The sequence below is a fragment of the Oreochromis aureus genome, linkage group 2, assembly GCF_013358895.1.
Source record: "Oreochromis aureus strain Israel breed Guangdong linkage group 2, ZZ_aureus, whole genome shotgun sequence".
In the NCBI taxonomy this organism is placed as follows: domain Eukaryota; kingdom Metazoa; phylum Chordata; class Actinopteri; order Cichliformes; family Cichlidae; genus Oreochromis; species Oreochromis aureus.
In genome coordinates, this window is record NC_052943.1 from 11,208,430 (window position 1) to 11,228,434 (window position 20,005).

General features: G+C 36.3%; 1 protein-coding gene across 1 annotated transcript; it reads right to left on the reverse strand.

The window, feature by feature from the left end:
- Positions 1-6,306: 6,306 nt before the first annotated feature.
- LOC120441976 (hepatocyte cell adhesion molecule-like) lies at positions 6,307-18,204 on the reverse strand. The gene is made up of 5 exons (XM_039617653.1): positions 18,198-18,204; positions 8,422-8,742; positions 7,990-8,247; positions 7,231-7,344; positions 6,307-6,856 (listed from the first exon to the last, which is right to left on the reverse strand). Exons 2-5 carry the CDS (start codon positions 8,642-8,644, stop codon positions 6,681-6,683), a joined length of 771 nt encoding a protein of 256 aa, XP_039473587.1. The 5' UTR covers positions 8,645-8,742; positions 18,198-18,204; the 3' UTR covers positions 6,307-6,680.
- Between the last annotated feature and the right edge of the window lie 1,801 nt (positions 18,205-20,005).

A 20,005-nucleotide genomic window follows, 5' to 3' on the forward strand; every position in this document is an offset into this window, starting at 1 on the left:
CAAAATTTCTGAAATAAAGAAAAGCAAACTTGAGAGACCACATGCATCAAAACCGAAATCAGAAAAACAGAAAAGGGACAAAGAAAATACATCATCAATTTAAAAAGGGTTTTGTAATTTTTCATTTTTGAAGTTTATGGTTTTAATGTTGCTTCATGGCAACACTACACATGGTGATAAAATACATTCACACTATGCTGTTGATTCACATGTGTCTGAACTTCATAGATTTTCACATTAATGTTCCTGATCTGAAGTTCACTAAAATGTCTCAGGCCATCCTTCTCCTCCTCTTTAAAAAAACCCCCCAAATCGCCCGAATCTTCTAAGACAAAAATCCTTGTTTAAAGCTTAGTGAAACTAAATATTTCAGATGTTTGAATTTAAAAAATGACTTGACTGATTCCACCTTTACCAAGTAAGAAAAGAAGTTAAGTTCAGATTACATTCACAACCTTTGTAATCAAAGCTTCCACAAATAAAAATGCGGAAAACCCTCAGAGCTCAATTCAGCATGAGCTGCTTAAGTGAGGAACATAATTTGCCAAGTATATAAACAAAAAATGTGTTGTTTTGTCAGATTTCAGTAGTTTAAAGGTGACACTAGGTGTTGGCATAAGTTGCAGAACTCATTTCAACCATCAGAACAGAGCCCTCTGGATCTCCTCTTGTTTGTGGGACAGCAGATACTTCAGCTTTTTCATGTTTCTTTTTCTTCCAAGCAAAGTAGATGTAAATCCCAATTAACAAGAGAATGACCACAACTCCTCTCAAACCACACATAAGCAAGGACTTATCTGTTCAGAGACACAAAAATCACATGTTAGGCAGAGCTGCGAGTTTTCACTTACTTCTCATGGTAAGAAAGAAGAAAGTGAAGTAAATGAATCCAATTTACTGGAGTTACTAAGTTACTAAGTTAGTAAGTTTTCACTTACTATTGTGCCATGTGCCATCACTGCAGGCAGTTTGATTAAAGGGTGTTATGCTGTTTTTAACTGACACTTCTTCAGTCTCTAGTACTCCCTCTAGTTGTGATTGTTGGTTTAATACACAGAGTGTTGTTGGCTTCATACACCCACAGCGATTTCTGTGCCCCATTAATTAAAGTGCAGTTAATGAAAATGAAGCCTATTGGGGAACAGAAAATGAAAATTGAAAAAAATAAATTAAAATTAAATTAAAGTTTTGATTATCAGCTTATATGTCTAATGTTCTTACTCACCACAGGTAGATATCCTCTCCTCTTTGAAGACATTACTGACGTTGTTCCTGACTGAGCAGACCAGACGTCCTGAGACGTGCTGTTTCAGAGTGATGATGTTACTCTCATTATTTCCAGAAAGGAGCTCAGCATCTGTCAGTGTGCGTCCATCCAGAGTCCAGCTGTACTGAGGACTGTCCCCTCCCTCAGAGGAGCAGGACACCCTCCTCTCTCCCTGGGACAGACACTCAGAGAGCAGCAGGACAGAGGACACAGGAGCTGAGAGAAACACACACAGATGAGCTTAGATTTTAAATCAGAATCTCTGTCATTCTTTATAGTCTCTAATGAAGAATAAGTATAAAGAATAAAATACATGTATGTAAAAATTTGTATTTATGTAAAAAATATTTATGAGTTAAATCATATAGATTTTCAAAACCATGTTAAATTTCTATCAAGTTCTTGAACTCATTCATAATAGTAAATTACCTTGCCTTCAATTTTTAATCAGTTTTTTTCCTTAAAGTAACTACCACAGAAACACACTGCAACAGCACTCTGTCAGAGTTGTATTAATAGCCACTTTATTCACCCACATAAGCAAACAGCGGGGTAGTGGACATGTGCTTGTGCTTCTTTATTTTCTCATTCATTGGTTGTGAGTCCAGAGCAGACACCAGTGTTTTTGTCACATGTACCTTAGTTCTGTTATCCTCCATAACAGAACTAAGTGTCCGTGTGTTCCTGGACATAAAAATAATGCTTACAATACTTAAATAGGTGATGGGAAAGAAAAAATAAAATAAAATAATGTGATTGTTTTCTATTTGTTGTTGTCAAAGTTAGACAACTTCTCTCTGAAAACTGCAGATACAATTAGGCTCCAAAGTGGAGTACAGGTCCTGCGCTGACACAGAGGCTGTATAAAAGAAGAGAAGGAGCAGGCTCTATTGTGTAAGAAAGGTAGGATTCTTCAGTGTATGCAGCAAAATGTGGTAGATTTTCTTTCACTCAGTTGTCGTGATCTCAGTGTACTTTGCTTTAGTCTACTATGGGAGCAACATCAGAGCTGTTCACACCAATAGACTGAATAAACTGATTAGGAAGGCTGGTGTTAAGAATTGAAAAGGGTTGAAAATGTTTATACAAGTCATAAGTATGGATTGAAAAGACATTTTATAAATCACAGGAGCTGCAGTAGTTCATATAGCAAATACGGTAAAAAAGTCAACACCCTGGTCACTTTTTCCGTTTTTATCAGTGTAGATTTAGTAATAATTTCTATGTTCTTTGTTACTGTACCATAACCTTATTCAAAGATGGCACTAGGTGTCACACAGTGATCAGGAGGACTGTAAGCATGTAATTCATGGACATGTAATTCATACATAACAGCCAGACTCTTTCTTTGGATGGCATTACCTTGGCCTCCAGTAACACCGTGAGGAACCTTGGAGTCATTTTTGACCAGGACATGTCCTTCAACGCACATATTAAACAAATATGTAGGACTGCTTTCTTCCATTTGCGCAACATCTCTAAAATTAAAAACATCCTGTCCCAGAGTGAAGCTGAAAAACTAGTTCATGCATTTATTACTTCCAGGCTGGACTACTGTAATTCATTATTATCAGGATGTCCTAAAAACTCGCTGAAAAGCCTTCAGCTGATCCAAAATGCTGCAGCAAGAGTACTGACAGGGACTAGAAAGAGAGAGCAGATTTCTCCTGTTTTGGCTTCCCTTCATTGGCTTCCTGTTAAATCCAGAATTGAATTCAAAATCCTGCTCCTCAGATACAAGGTCTTAAATAATCAGGCCCCATCTTATCTTAATGACCTTTAAGTACCATATCACCCATTAGAGCACTTTGCTCTCGCACTGCAGGCCTACTTGTTGTTCCTAGAGTATTTAAAAGTAGAATGGGAGGCAGAGCCTTCAGTTTTCAGGCCCCTCTTCTGTGGAACCAGCTTCCAGTTTGGATTTGGGAGACAGACACTATCTCTACTTTTAAGATTAGGCTTCAAACCTTCCTTTTTGCTTAAGCATATAGTTAGGGCTGGACCAGGTGACCCTGAATTTGTTATGAAGTTATCCTGCCATGGGTGTAGGCTGCTGGGGGATTCCCATGATGCATTGAGTATTTCTTCAGTCACCTATCTCACTCACTATGTGTTAATAGATCTATTCTTCTAATGAAGAATAGGGAAAACAGAAAATACAAACATCTAACATTTTCTGACACATATTATATAGTTTTACAAAATAATGTTTTTTTTTTAATCTATTTATGGCTGATTTCCAAATTTGGATTAACAAATTTTAATCCAATCCATAAAAGTTGTTTGAATTAACAACTGTCAATTCCATTTACTTGATGATGTTCCACTTGAATCAAAAGTTTAAAGGCTATGATTACCGCTGTCATTCCTGTTCAGTTTCTTGATCTTAAATCTTCCATTGCAGGGAGAAAGGAGACATCTATGTGATGTGGGGTTAGAAATACCCCTTTCTCTCTCACATCCAGTATATTTAATGAATTCTTTAACAATTGGTATCTAGGTATTTCTGAGGAGCTCTACCAGAAAATCATGAAGAAGAATTTCAGGACATGCTCAGAAATACGACAGGTCCACCTCTGAATGGCTCAATAAATAAATATTTTTTAAATATATATATATATTTTTAAATTAAGGCTTTGAAGTGACCTTAGTCAAAGTTCACACTTAAATCCAATTAAGATGCTCGCTTCTCAGTTCTTGCTGCTAAGGGTCACACAACCACTTGTTAGAGTTATGAAGTAATTACTTTTTCAGATAGGGGTGGGTAAGTTTGGGTAGCTTTCTTTTCCTCAATAAAAAATTAATAATTTGAAAAGAATGGTGGCCACCTTCTCGAGTTATCGCATTCATTAGATTTTCAGATAACTTGAGATGTTACCTTTACCTAGAGGTCAAGGTCGCTTTCAGCAACAATACCTGATTGTGGCCATAGGGTGGCAGTAATGAAAAAGATGGATGTAAACAGGCAAGGAACTAGACAGCATTATGGCACTATGGCAGCTGTGATGTCTGCCTTTTGCAACAGGGGGTGCTACAGCACCTGCAGCAATGTGAAGCAGACTCTAAACTTTTGACACTGGTCTAAAACTCATGCTTTAACTCTGTTCCTTCTCTGAAGCAAAACCTAAATTTATCATTACCATTATTTTTGTTAAAATGTGTGCACTTTTTCAAACTAGACGTTTTACTGAATACTAAATATCTTTAAGCTACAACATCCAGTGAATCAGGAAGGGAAACTTCATGCACCCTCTTTTTGATGACAAGGCTGAAATGTATGCTTACTTTCCAGTGGGGAGTATTTTTGTATTCATGTGTGTGTGTATGTGTGGGTTTGTGAGTGTGTGTTTGGGAGTTTCGCACTAAGTGAACAGAAACAGAAGTAGGTCACATGGTAATGTTGGCCATGTCAAAAGCAGTTGTCACTTTTTCACCCCCCTCCCTTCAGATTGTTTTAAGTAAGCAAATACAGTGCTTCACATTAATACATGTTTAAAACCTGTGTAGAATTCCGAGTCACCACCATAACGAACAGGAGAGGGCTGATCCACTGCATAATGCCTTAAAAGAAGACAGGACAAGACCCTGAGGAGGCTTGTGTGTGAGGGGATCAGTAGTTAGATGATACTGATCCTTTGTTAATTGAAGATAGGAACAGTGACCCTACAGTGTCTCTTTTTCATTAGTAGTGTAAGTTGTATTAATAGTAGTGACACAGCAGGCCATGATGCTGTCACATGAAGCTAAACAGGTAAATAAAACTGAATTAATTTAATTGACTTTTTTTCCCCAGTTATAATATTTAGCTGTTCTTTAGTGTTGTTAGCTGAACCCTAAATGTGGTTTAGGCACAGACTTACATAAAGCACCTTTGCATAGCGTGGACTAAGACAGATGGGGGCAACCAAAAGTCTTTTTTCTGTTTTTGGTTAACATTTACAAATTGTGGTCAGAGTCCTTCTGGTTGGGACTGAAAACTCAAAATAGTGATGTTTTCCTATTTGCAGGTGAGGAAACCTTTTGTGATGGCAGACAGGATGCACTATAAAGCTTTGGGGTGATCTGTAGCAATTTAAGTGATGGATAGCACTTTATTTAGATAGCATATTTAGATTCTAGCTGTTAAAGGATCAATCAAAAGTACTCACTGGAAAAAAGAATAAGGTTCTACTTTATAACATAGAAACAGGTTTCTGGTCCCACTAATGCAATAATTAGGATCAATAACCTGAGAAGGACCGCTAGTGGTGAATATATCACTAAAAGCTTTTGTTCAAGTGGACACATATCAGGTAAGCGGACTCCACACCCTAATACCCACTGCCATGTGTCAACTGCTGTAAACCACCATCTTAATAGATCTTAATAGGTCTTTAACTGTCCCACAAGTTTTTCACACAGGGCTATGTAGGTTTGGATTTTTTCTTCCCATTTTGTGTTTATTTGTGTTATCGTTGTCTTTTATTTAAATTTGTTTGATGATCTGAACCATTTAAGTGTGATAAATGTACAGAAAAAAAAGGAAATCAGTAAGGAGGCAAACACCTTTTTATACCACTGTATATATATAAATTCCACACTCAATCTGTGGGTGGTCTCTATTATTCCAGCTGGGGTCTTCTACCAGAGGTGTGGGAGCTTGAGGGTCCAGTGCAGTCTCTTTGCTGTTCCCAGGACTGTGCTCTTCTGGACACAGATCTCGGATGTTGTTCCTTGAATCTCTGAGCCACTTGCCCATTTTGGGAGTTACAGCCCCGAGTGTTTTGATTACCACTGGGACCACTGTTGGCCTAAACTTCCACATCTTCTCTAGCTCCCCTCTCACCCCTAGGTATTTCTCAAGCTTCTCGTGTTCCTTCTTCCAGATGTTGCTATCACTTGGCATAGCCACATCTGTCACTACAGTCTTTTTCTTCTGCTTGTCCACCACTCTCAGGGGCATATCCCATTAATATTCTACAAGTACACTGTTATAGTTTATCTGTGCAAAAACAAAAATATATGAAAAGCTACAGTTTTTTCACATAACATGTGTGGTACAAAAGACGCTTTATTTACAGTCATATTTTCATAAATGTTGAAGTTCTTTCTCTTTATCATGTTTCCATTTACATATTGGTCGAACCTTTACCAAGTGAAGAACTAGTCAAAGGCTTCCACAGAGTACAGATGAAGAAAACACTCAGTGTTTGTAATTAAATCAAGAGGTCACGTAACAATAGTTGCGTTAATCACCTGATATAATACAAAAGTGACAGTTAAATAGTCCAATACATTAACACTTATAAGCTATGGTTTGTATTTTCATGCAGGGAATTTACATTAAATGAAGGACCTTTAGGTATCTTAACATCAGCTCCTTACTCCAGCTACTTTCAGTGGAGCTGTCTGTCCAAAATCACTGAGCACTTCATCACCTGACTTTATGGACGTTAGCATACACACAATCAGTTCCTGTTGGTTCAGGCCTCCGAGGTCGCTTTGCAGACTTGATTTGGCGGTGCTCCACCGCCACTTTTTTCTCAGCTTGGTTTGCCGGCCTTTTGACAAACTTGGCATCAGGAAAGACTTCCTGGTCATCTTCTTCCTCTGCAGAGTAACAAAAAGGGATGGGTTAAATATAGTATTAAAATAAGTGAATGATTAAGAGAATACAAAGACAGCAAATAATATAAAATGATTCACACAAAATATAATTTTTAAAATGGTTTCTTTTGCGAGCTTTAGAGTTTATAGTTTGTGGATTTTGTTTCCTTTAGACAGAGCTGTTTTCCCAGTTTATGTCTTAAATGTAGCAGGATACCAGTATCTGCATATTTAACTGATATATGACAAAGTTATCAATAAACTCTTGACAAGAAATCAAAAATGTATTTAAAATGCTTAACTATTCTATATATCCTAAAAACAACAATAAACAAAAAAAGCAATCTGAGCAAAATAAGTGATGAAATCAAGTGTACCCTTTTTTGTAGGTTTGCTGTTTTGCTTTTTCCTCCAAGCACATATGACTGCTACACCAACAACCAAGAAAATTACCAGCGCTGAGAGAACACCACCTATCAGTGGCAAATTTCCTGTTTCAAAAATATAAGACAGAAACAGATAGCAGGTTGAATCAGAAAAAAAAACATTATTATTTTTTTTTAATGAAGACAGAATGAGTGAAGAAGAAAATTATATCAGTGGATTGACAATAGGCTCATCACTGATGGCAGTTCCTTTCTCCTTACCCACAGAAGTCTTTGTTGGTTTAGGGTTTTGTAATGGGTATGGGAGTTTGGGGGTGTCCTACTGACTTTCTGTATTTTGTGGTGGCGTAATTTAGTTTATCGGAGGAGTATTTGGACAGATGTTTGGTCGCCCCAGTTCGGGTCGCAACAGTTATGTTTACATATGTGTATAATTTGTTTTTTCTTTACCCCACAGATTATGTGCATTTAATTCTGTTTAGTTTGTTTCTTTTGTGTTCTTTTCTCTTATTTTTGTTTGTATGTACTATAAATTTGGGAAAAGTACAAAATAAAAAGTATTAAAAACAAAGAAGTCTTTGTTGGTTCAGTACACATGGTGTTATTAGCTTCATACACCCACCAAGATATCTGTGTTCCATTGACTGAAATACAGTTAATGAAAATGAAGCCTATGAAAAACAAAAACACATAATTCGTTAAAGATGTGCAAAGTTACCATAGTATAAATATATCAGTGTTCTCACTCACCACAGGTAGATATTCTCTCCTCTTTGGAGACATCACTGACGTTGTTCCTGACTGAGCAGACCAGACGTCCTGAGACGTGCTGTTTCAGAGTGATGATGTTAGTCTCATTATTTACAGAAAGGAGCTCAGCATCTGTCAGTGTGCGTCCATCCAGAGTCCAGCTGTACTGAGGACTGTCCCCTCCCTCAGAGGAGCAGGACACCCTCATCTCTCCCTGAGACAGACACTCAGAGAGCAGCAGGACAGAGGACACAGGAGCTGAGAGAAACACACACAGATGAGTTTTTTTTATTCGTATCTTAGTTATTCTTTATTGTCTCTAATGAAGAACAGGGAAGCACCAAACATGTGTATCTAAAATTTTGTGATACGTATTATATCGATTACCAAAACATTACTTTACTATTAATGGCTTAATTTCCCAACATTTACCTTGAATAAACAATTGTAAAGTCCGCTCGCCTGATGATTTTCCATCTGAATTAAATGTTTGAAGGCTATATTTACTACTGTCGTTCCTGCTCAGGTTATTGACCCTAAATGTTCCATTGCTGAGAAAAAGGGTATATCTTTCTCCTATGGTATTAGAAATAACCTTATTATTTTTCACATCTAGTATTTTTAATGTATTCTTTGAAAGTTGGTATCTAGGCATTTCTGAAGTGCTGTCTATCAGCTGGATGTCCACAGTTCCTCCCAAAGGTCCATAACACTGAGCTCCATCCTGTCTGCCATCACAGTGAGTTTCCACACCTGGAAAAAATAATAAAGATCGTTCATTTCCTACCAGCAGAGATGTGGCAAAATTTGCAAATGTTTACCTCAACAAGAAATTGTTCTTTTATGCCCACTGTCTGTCGCAGATGAACATTGCACAGGTCTGTGACTCACAGTTAAGGTTCAGCCAAAAGCACTATTTTTGTTATGCTGATGAACATTTACAAACTACAACTAGAAAATCACAAATTAAAATTATACAATTATTCAGGGAAGGGTGGAGGCCTAGCCACAGTTTTTAAAAATAAATTTAAACTTGGGCGACTGCCCTCTCCTACTCTCTCTAGCTTCGTGGTTCAATTATTGGAACTGGCTGCCCCCCCCATGACTCTCTGTGCTGTGATCTATCAGCCACCCAAATACAATAAGTCTTTTATTTCTGAATTTGCAGATCTTTTAGCTTCTTTTTTCTCAAACTATGATCGTGTTCTTTAACCAATGCTTTAACCGATTCCTTTAACCTTACACAATGGGTGAATGCTCCGACCCATGTAAAGGGCCATACGCTGGACCTCATTTTCTCATATGGCCTGAATATTAGCTCTATAGACATTGACAATGTTGGCATCTCTGACAACTTTCTGATCATGTTTAGTGCCAACTTAAGATAGAGATCCACACGAACACTGTGGATCTCTGTGGCCCTATATCGCCCTATACATGTAATCAACTCTAAGACTGTGGCTAATTTCGGTGCTGCCTTTCTAAACTCTGTCTGCCCTGATTCCCTGCCCTTGTTATGGACCCCATGTGTTGCACTCCCCCCTTGGCTGATGAACTTACAAATGCTATGCTTTCCACTTGTTCCACCATTGTGGACCTTGTGGCCCCCGTAAAGATGAAGCGTCTTAGATCCTTCCCCCAACCCTGGTTTAATGACTCAATATGAGCTTTACAATGTATCTGTCGTCAATTGGAGAGGGGGTGAAAAAAAGATAAGCTTCAGGTATCCCTCGACATTTTACATAGTAACTGCACTATATACCAGGATGCTGTTAAAACCTCTAAAGCGGCTTTCGTGTCCAACATTATTGAGACTAATAGCCACAACCCTCATGTCCTGTTAAAAAATTCAATTCTGCCATCAATCCTTGCCCCGATCAGTTTGACTTGGCCTCTCCAGCTCATTGTGAGCTAGTCTTAAATTATTTTATGAGGAAAATTTCACTTTTAAAAGCCTCACTCCCAGATCTCCCTGTGGTGAACTCTCTTTCTCCCAGAGGATCTCCGTCAACCCTTTACCAGTTTGAACTGGTTTCACTTTCTATTCTTAAAAGCACAATTGAACAATTGAGAGGTTCAAACTCGGCTCATGATCTCCTCCCATCCCGGATTATTAAGGATGGATTGGGCCTCATTTATTATCATTGATAAACTTGTCATTACTCGTGGGCCGTGTGCCATCTGCACTTAAACATGCAGTGGTGCAACCGTTCCAAAAATAATATTTGTGACAAATTTCAGTCTGGATTTAAACCTCACCACAGCACTGAAACGGCAGTGCTGAGGGTTTATAATGATCTTCTTTTAATTACTAATGCAGGTTGCCCCGCTTTTTTAATTTTATTAGATCTGTCCTCTGCTTTTGATATGGTAGACCATAGTATTCTTCTAGAGTGACTAGAACATGCTATAGGTATTAAGGATTCTGCCCTTAATTGGTTTAGATCCTACCTCTCGGGTAGGATGATCTGTCAGCCTCATTGAATCGTTTGTCTGACTGCTTGAGAGAGGTCACAGAGTGGCTGTCAGCCAATTCTCTCACTTTAAATGAGAAGAAAACTGAGATTATGATGTTTGATAGGCAGTCTCCCCCAGAGATGGGCATTAACGCGGTACCTGTAACGCATTACTGTAATCTGATTACTTTTTTCAAGTAACGAGTAATGTAAGGGATTACTATTGCAAAAACGGTAATTAGATTACTGTTACTTTCCCGTAGGAACGCTGCGTTACTGCGTTAATAAAACCGTGATTTTTTGCGAGAATGTCTCATGACAGTGACTTAAGCGAGTGCGACATTCCTGACAACAGCTGTCTGCAGATCAACAATGGATAATATATGGAGTGCGGGAGAGAGTATGAGCATGCAGCGTTTAAAGCGTGGAAGTACTGACCTTACTTTGAGTTTGATTCCATAAAAAGTAACAAAAACATTAGTGTCCACTGTTCACTGCATGGGAAGAAAACTTCTTTTTAAACCCCTAAACTTCCAGGCAAGCACCGAGTGCGCTACGACATAATGTGAAATTCACAGAGAAACTCGCGGATTCTTCCACTGACCGCTGCGGCACACCTGCACCACGGTAAACCTCCGCCTAACCCACTCCTGCTTTATAGGTGAAAATAGAGCAACATGACCGCTAGTCTTTGACTTTATTTATTTTCTGCTGTGTTTTACTTGCATCTATTTGAAAGAGTGAGTGTAAACACAAAAAAAATATTTTATTTTATGTGCTGGAATGTGCAGAAAATAGGTTTAAATGTTAAACAAATTTCTTCCAGTCAGAGACTGTTGCATATAATTTAATTTTTGCTTGATGCATAAAGTTAAAAGATTAAAACTAATAAAACAAGTTTTAAAAAGAGACTTTTCCATTTGATTACATTTTGTATGATGGATTATGCAGAAAAAGTAGAATTGGGCTGAAAGTTCTATCGCTTTATTACCTATTCAGGTTGTAAATCGTGTTTTTAAAAAGTAACTAAGTAACTAAGTAACTAAGTAATTAATTACTTTTGAAAATAAGTAATCAGTAAAGTAACGGGATTACTTTTAGGGGGAAGTAATCAGTAATTAGTTACTGATTACTTTTTTTGACTTTGACTTCATAGAAGAAATATTCTCTAAAACTAATCAAAAAGTTATGTTCATCTGTGGTGATTTTAATATTGACCTGTTGAATCCGAAAAAGCATAAAATGACCAACGAATTTCTAAACACTATGTACAGTTTGAGTTTACATCCTAGAATAACCAGGCCTAGCAGAATTACACCACATTGTGCCACCTTACTTGACAATATTTTCACCAACAATATGGAAAACAACATCGTGAGCGGATTATTAATTAATGACATCAGTGATCACCTACCAGTTTTTGCAGTTTATAACACTAATTATAAGAGAAATCAGCATGAAGAACAACTGAGATACAGACGAGTAAGGACAGAAGAAACTATGAATGCACTTAAGAACGATCTATTAAATCAGGACTGGGACAATGTGTACAAAGAAACTGATATTGATATTGCATATGGCATATTTTTAAAAATATTCATGGAATTGTACGATAAAAACTGTCCAACAATAAAATACAACAGAAAGCACAAATATTCAGATAGACCATGGATCACTAAGGGTTTACAAAATGCATGTAAAAAGAAAAATACACTCTATAGGGAATTCCTAAAACAAAGAACAAAAGATGCTGAAAATAAATATAAAAATACAAAAATAAGTTGACCAATATTATATGTGTATGTAGAAAGGAGTATTATAGTAAAACATTGAACAACAATAAACATAATATGAAGGGAATATGGGATGTTTTAAACGGTATCATTAAAAATAATTTGGACAACAAAGTTATCCTCAATATTTTATTGACAACGGCAATATTATGGAAAACACTGCTGATGTGGTCAACAGCTTTAATCATTATTTTGTAAATATTGGACCAAATCTGGCAGAACAAATTCCTGAGTCACTGCCATCAGTAGACTGTAGTGAAAGCCTGATTGATAGGAACCCTAACTCAATGTTCCTCACAGCAGTGGAGGAAAAAGAAATAATTGACACTGTACACATGTGTAAATATAAAACATCTACTGATTGTAATGATATTGACATGATAATCATCAAGAAGGTCATTGAAGGAATTGTAGGACCTCTAACATATATTTGCAACTTATCATTTCAGACTGGAAAAGTTCCAAACAAAATGAAAATAGCTAAAGTTGTGCCGCTGTATAAAACTGGGGATAGACACCACTTCACAAATTACAGGCGGTTTCTTTACTACCACAATTCTCCAAAATCCTAGAAAACCTGTTTAATAAACGATTAGACAAATTCTTAGATAAATATAAATTACTCTCTGACAGTCAATATGGATTCAGATCAAAAGATCAACATCTCTGGCATTAATCAAATCAATTGAGGAGATTACAAATGCTATAGATCAGAAACAGTATGCAGCTGGACTATTTCTGGATCTCAAGAAAGCATTCGACACAATCAATCATGACATATTAATTAATAAACTAGAACGGCACGGGATCAGGGGGTTGTACTGCACTGGGTGAGAAATTATTTAAGTGATAGGAAACAATTTGTGAAGCTGGGTGTCCATTCCTCATCATGCTTGGACATTGCTTGTGGTGTTCCACAAGGCTCTGTACTGGGTCCAAAATTATTTATTATTTATATAAATGATATTTGTAAGGTATCTGATATATTAAAATTAGTATTATTTGCAGATGACACAAATATTTTTTTGTTCTGGGGAATCTAAAGGAACTGCTGGATACAGTTACTTCAGAAATGTGCAAAATTAAAAAATGGTTTAACAGGAACAAACTATCTCTAAATCTAAGTAAAACTAAAATAATCTTATTTGGGAATTCCCTTAGAAAGGCACAAGCACAGATTCAGATGGTGTGGAAATTGAAAGAGTACTTGAACATAAGTTTCTTGGTGTGATTATAGATGATAAATTAAACTGGAAGTCTCATATAAATCATATACATAACAAAATTTCAAGAAGTGTTTCAATCTTGAGTAAAGTAAAACACATTCTGGACCACAAATCACTCCACATTCTCTATTGTTCCCTGATTGCACCGTATTTGCATTACTGTGCAGAGGTTTGGGGCAATACTTACCAATGTTCGCTATCATCAATCTTTATATTACAAAAAAGGGCCATAAGGATAATCCATAAAACTGGTTACAGAGATCATACAAATCCACTATTCTTAAAATCAAAAATTCTAAAATTCACAGATCTGGTTCATTTTCTCACTGCACAAATTATGTATAAAGCAATAAATAACCTGCTTCCTGACAATATTCTAAAACTGTTTTCTAAAACGGATCGGGATACAATTTGAGGGGGGAATTAATTTTAAAACATCCTTGTATCCGCACAACATTAAAAAGTTTTTGCATCTCTGTGTGTGGAGTGAAGCTGTGGAACAGACTAAGTAAAGATATGAAGCAATGTCCGAGCATGGTGCAGTTTAAAAAGCGGTTTAAGGATATGGTTTTACAGGGTACAGGGAGGAGGTAGAGAGTTGATAGGGTGTTCTTGTCCAATATTTTCATGTGTGTGCGGGTGCACGGTATGTTGGTATGGGTATATATATCTGTAGGTTGTGTATCCTTTGAGGTGTTACTGGGGTTATTGAAAATGTGTATATGTGTATATACGTGGGGTATGGATAGATAGAAACATATATATATATATATATATATATATATATATATATATATATATATATATATATATATATATATATATATATATATATATATATATATATAAAATTAATAAATAAAAAATACACATAACATATAATGTAATTGCAAGGAGGTATTTCTGTAGTCTATTCATTACTACATAGTGGAAAAGGGGTGGGATTAAATAAGCTTATGCTTCTTCCTGCTCCTTTTTGAACATGAAAGTTATTTGTAGTTGTGGTTGCTCGTTTTCCTTTTGTTTTGCTTTGTTTATTTGTCTCTTTGAATTCTATGTTGTTGTACTTTTTTAACATGTTCAAAATAAAATAAAGATTCAGATTCATTCATTCATTCAAGTAACTTGACCAACACTGGTCTCCCCGAGATCAGTTATCTGCCCTATTTGGTCCCTTTGCTGGCTTCTTGCTGATACTGTAAGTAACCTAGGTGTCCTCCTGGACAGTTTATTTAATCTGGATAAACAGGTTTTCTTTGTAGTTAAATCTGTTTTTTTCCAATTGCGCCAAATCTCTAAGGTCAAATGTTTAATACCGAGCAAAGATCTTGAAAAGTTCAGCCATGCCTTTGTGACCTCCAGATTAGACAATTGTAATTCTCTCTACTCTGGACTTCAACTCGCTTACCTCCCACGATTACAGCTTGTTCAAATGCCACGGCTCATCTCCTAACTGGAACTAGAAAGTTTGCCTCTGTTACTCCAGTTCTTGCTGATTTACATTGGCTACCTATTAAATTTCGCACTGATTTTAAAATTCTGCTGCTTACTTTCAAATGCCTTAATAACTTGGCGCCAGACTATCTTGCTGACCTCCTCAGTTTGTATGTTCCTAGCCGTGCCTTACGATCATCTGGTCAGCCACGCCTGGCTCAACCTAGGCACCTCCTGAAGACTAGGGGCAATCGCGCCTTTGTCTCTGTTGTACCAAACCTCTGGAATAATCTTCCCGTTACCATTTGTGCCTCCAACTCCATTCAATCTTTTAAAGCTCACGTGAAAACGTATTTATTCAAACTGGCATTTCCGACATGCTAAACATTACCTCTCACTAGTCGCCGTATCATTATTTGTTTTGACCTCCTATCTTTTAATGCTTCTGTTGTTTCTTTATCTGTTTTAATGACTTACCGGTTTTGTTATCATTTGCTGTTTATTGTGTTGTTGTGAAGCACTTTGGTATGCCCTTGATTTTAAATGTGCTATACAAATAAACTTGTATTGTATTGTATTACTTGAATTTCATTTAGCTGCTGTAGCTTCAGTTTCTGTTGATGAAACCTGTTGCCTTTTTTGTTATAACATCCTACTTCATTTTTATTGCTGTAAGTTGTCTGTGCTTTTTTAAAATGTATTTATTGGCTGTGCTGCCCAGCAGTGTAGCAATCAGAATTCTTGTCTGAAGGCCAAACAAGATGCCCAACAGATTTATTTTCTTAAGTGGGTCATTACAGCTTTTGCTAAACTGGTCCACTTGATTGTCATAATTTATTAGAATTTTATTAGGATTTGTTTAAATTTTGGGTTATTACAATCGGATCGGACAAGACCAGGGGATGGGAAAGAAGAACTTCACTTCTCTAGTGAAGTTCAGAAAAAGAAATCAGACTAAAAAGGTAAAAATAGTATAATTTAATATGTTAAGATTTTACAACAAATATCTATATATTTTGAATATTGTCTACTCTAAGCTGATACAGTTTTTTATGCTCTGGCTTGAGGATAGAGGAAAGACCGAGGATGACATCACACTGGAATGGATTGAAGTCATAGTAGAAAGACACACATACAAACTGTTTTCTTGTTTATTATTATTATTGTAGTTACTGGGCCATTACTGTAGGTTTTATGTATTTTTTGACTTATTGTCCTTAATGGGTGCTTTCACCCAAAGTTTATTCTGTAATATTAGTAGAATAAAGGTCTTTTGAGCACCCATTGAGGACAATACGTCAAAAAATACATAAAACCTACAGCAGTGGCCCAATAACTAAAAAGATTAAAGTAAGACAGTAAGACTAAGTAAGTAAGACTAAGATTAAAGAACACCATAGCGAAAATGTTGACCAAGGGAAATGTTGGAGGAGCTGTGGATATACTTCGGCAGGCCACTTAGATATCTTTTGGGAATGTCCTAAAATCTCCCCCTACTATAATTGAGTCACAGCTTGAAGGGAGTTTCAGTGTCTTTTATTTAGGCAATAAACCAAACAGACTGAAGAAACAGGCTAGATATCTGCTACAGACAGGCGGACAGCAAGAAAGCCATAACACCCAATGGCTGAATGAGGAACCACCAACTGTTTTGGACTAATACACGAAATTCATACTATGGAATGACTAACCTTCTCTTTAAGATTGTCCTTAGAAAAATATGAACAATATTGGAAGAAATTGAAATGTTTTCTGGCAGAGAAATGGCTCTAGACTCTCGTGTTATTTCTTCATAACCCCTGTATTAATAGGATATATTTTTGTGTGTATATAACTCTGAATTTAAAATCAAACATATGTCAAATTTCTCCCCAGATGGTATAATCTTTTTTCTTGTTTGTTTGTTTGTTTTTTGTTTGCTTTTCCTTGTTTGTTTGGTTTTTTCGGTCCTACCTTTGTTACTTCATGTTTAAATGGAAAAAAATACCCAATAAATATAAAGCATTAAAAAAAAGGACTTTTATTCTCAAATTATGTTCTTTTTTTTTTAAGTAGGCCTGCACATGCCAGTGTTGCATTTTCCTCCTCTTCAAAGTGTTTGTTGAACAGTTAACAGTGAAAAGTTATCAGAAAGGTCAAAAGTTCTACTTATTATTCAGTACATGTATTAATTTATCCTCACCCAACTGCATCTTTCATCCACTGATTAAAATATTTTTAATAAATTTTAAAAGGGTCCTCTGCCTGGGCTTGTATTTATGTATTTGAGCACTTCTATTTATTACAAGTGAATAAATTAAGAAAACTGTACCTCAGCAATATAGTTTCCAGGTATGTGCCTTCATTAACAGGCCACCGATCCACTGAAATGAGTATCTTTTGTCAAAAATATCGATAGTATTGATACCAGTGCAACAGGATCGATATTGTGTTTCTGGCCTCTAAGTTCAGTATGTAGTTTACTGAATAATGATAATTTGTTTTTTAATAAAAAAACCCTTCAAAATCTCTGTTTGCTTTTGCAATTAATGCTTATAAACATTAATCCAGATTCAAAACTACTGCTGAAGGATTTAAATCACAGTATTCTTTTTCATAAATGTGCACTCTAGTGGTAAATAATCATCAGCAAAAAGCTGCTGAGTATTGTAGCTAATATTTGACATTTATTAGCATAAAAATAATTATTTTACCTTCTCTTAACTGTGGAATAACATTAAATTATTCGGGCTGTGACAAAATGTGTATCTGATCCCTTTTTATACTTTAAAGAGGCCCGAAGTTTGAGATAATTTTACCAATTGAAATGATCAGTAATGTTTGTTTTACATTTTATTCATATTGTTGTTGTTATTATAAAAACTAGTATATTGTAAAAAAAAACAAAAAAAACCCAAAACTGCTCAAATTCAAGTTCGTACAAACAGGTGCCACTGGTCAGATGATTTTATGTGAAGCGATGATCTGATTCCATTTTCGGCAAAAGGTAGATGAGTTAAAATTACAGTCATAACCTTTGTAATATAAAAATGTGTTATCTAAAATATTAAGCATTTATCTGAAAAAAACCCAAGATAATTTGACACCAGGTCTGGGGATAAGTATGTATCAATAAAGTGCCGCATGAAATGAAAAAGTTGAACAGCTCATCATCAGATACTCCCACTGGCATCAACACAATGCCACCAACCTGTAAGCTGCAGAACTTACTGCAACACTAAAGACGACATCAAAATCTTTCAGTGGCTGTACTTAATACCACAGCAGCTGCATGCTTTGAATAAATAAACACAGCTCACCATAAGAGACTCCTAATAGCATCACGAACAGTACAAACACAGCTTGCATGTTTGATTCTCTATTCAGCATCTGTCGACTCCGCAGGCAGCTCTTCTGCTTTACTGTGATGCAAACAGACCTGTTGGTAAGAAACCTTCAGATCAGAACATATAAATTTAGACCAAGCAGGATGTGGCTACTTCAGAATATTTTTGTGATAACTACTAAAAGCAGTTGCCAAAAAATTTCATTGCTTGTCAATACTGATCAGCTTCAGATAAGTATGTATGAACTCAGACCAGACAGGATGTGACTAGAATTTAACTGCAGAGAAAGAAAAGAGAAAAGTTTAATTTAAATTGAATTCAACAGCAACAAACTAATCATGTAATTTTATTTTCCAACTAATAATGCCGTTTCATTGACAGTTGTAATATTTACAGCTAAATTACACTGACAACTAAAATTTGTTTATTTGCACAGCAAATTTAATGGGGATGACAAAAAACAAAGTGTATAATAAAGCCAGACATGTTTAATTTAATACATCTTAATAACAGATTCCATCAAACCTTGAAACACATTTACAAACATTGAGTAACAAACTCAAAATGTTGTCATAAATAGAGGTTAAGTGTTGGGTTTCACCATAAAAGAACAGATTGTCATTGTATGTAGAAGGAAGTGAAACAAGAGAAACGGTCACCATACAAAACCAAAGGTACACATGCATCTTTTACCAAGAACAGCCAGTCCATTATTCTTCTTGTTATATTCTGCTTCTCTATATTTAAGTGTAGACTATGAACACAGGGCACAGCAGAGGTTTCGTTCTTATTATTGTTTTTATTAATAACAGCAGCTTTTAAAATGTGATAGAGAGCAAGAGAGAGAGAGAAACTTCTGCTTTCATATTGTTCACTGAGTTGTTCCTCGTTTCTTTAGAACTTGTTTTTTAGGTTTATTTTAATTTCTTTTGTTTTAGTAGAGAGACAGCTGCTTGTTTGGCAGCCTAGGCATGTTTGGTGAAGTTCTCTCTTATGCATGTCAGTGTAAACATCAGGATATGAGTAAAAAGCACCATTGAAGCTGCAGTGTGACATCACGAGTGAGTAACTGGTAGAACTCCCCTCTGAAGGTTGTTTCTCTAAGTGGCCTGCCTTTAACCCTACTGATTAGTTATCTTGTTGAGCTGCTATTTTAACTAGAGCAACACAGTGACAGTGAACCTTGTTGTTTTTAAGCAATGCCTGGTAATAAAGTGTTTTAATTAAATGCCTTGTGGTTTTCTAAGTCCTGTCACCTAATTTTCTGTTTTCTTTGGTGCAGCTCCATATTATTTTCAGTTATTTTGTTTAATAAACTTATTGAAATTGATTGGTCACGCCTCTGCCTCATCAGTAACGAGCCTGAGTGCCTGGTGAAACTTTGCACTAGTTAATGTCGTATTTCCTGGCGTGTAACTCCACCCCCGGGTGGCGTTGTCAGTACCATTTTGTTGCCTTTTCAGTTTCCTCCTCCTTCTTGCTGCCACATACTCATTTCTGATTATGTCCATCCAGGTCACTCCAATGAAAAAACTGACATCTTCAACCTTGCTACCTCAAGCTCTGCCTCTTGTCTCTATCTCCAAACTATAAATCAAAGCAGACCTCACTTGCATCTTGTAAACCGGTGGTATCTTGTATTCTTGTGTCACAAATCTTCCCTGAGACTTGTCTCCACCCACTCCACCCTACCTGCACTCTCTTCTTTGCCTTTGTTGTGTACTGTCCATTCAATCAGCTTGGTGACGCTACATTTTTCAGATGTTCCACTTTAGAAATTC

Excerpts from the sequence above, each read along its gene's own strand:
- LOC120441976 (XM_039617653.1), bottom strand. The coding sequence starts at position 8,644 with ATGCCTAGATACCAACTTTCAAAGAATACATTAAAAATACTAGATGTG. Across the intron at positions 7,345-7,989 it reads GGAGAGAATATCTACCTGTG|GAAATTTGCCACTGATAGGT; the intron begins GTGAGTGAGAAC and ends TTTTTGAAACAG. Across the intron at positions 6,857-7,230 it reads CAGCAAACCTACAAAAAAGG|AGGAAGAAGATGACCAGGAA; the intron begins GTACACTTGATT and ends GTTACTCTGCAG.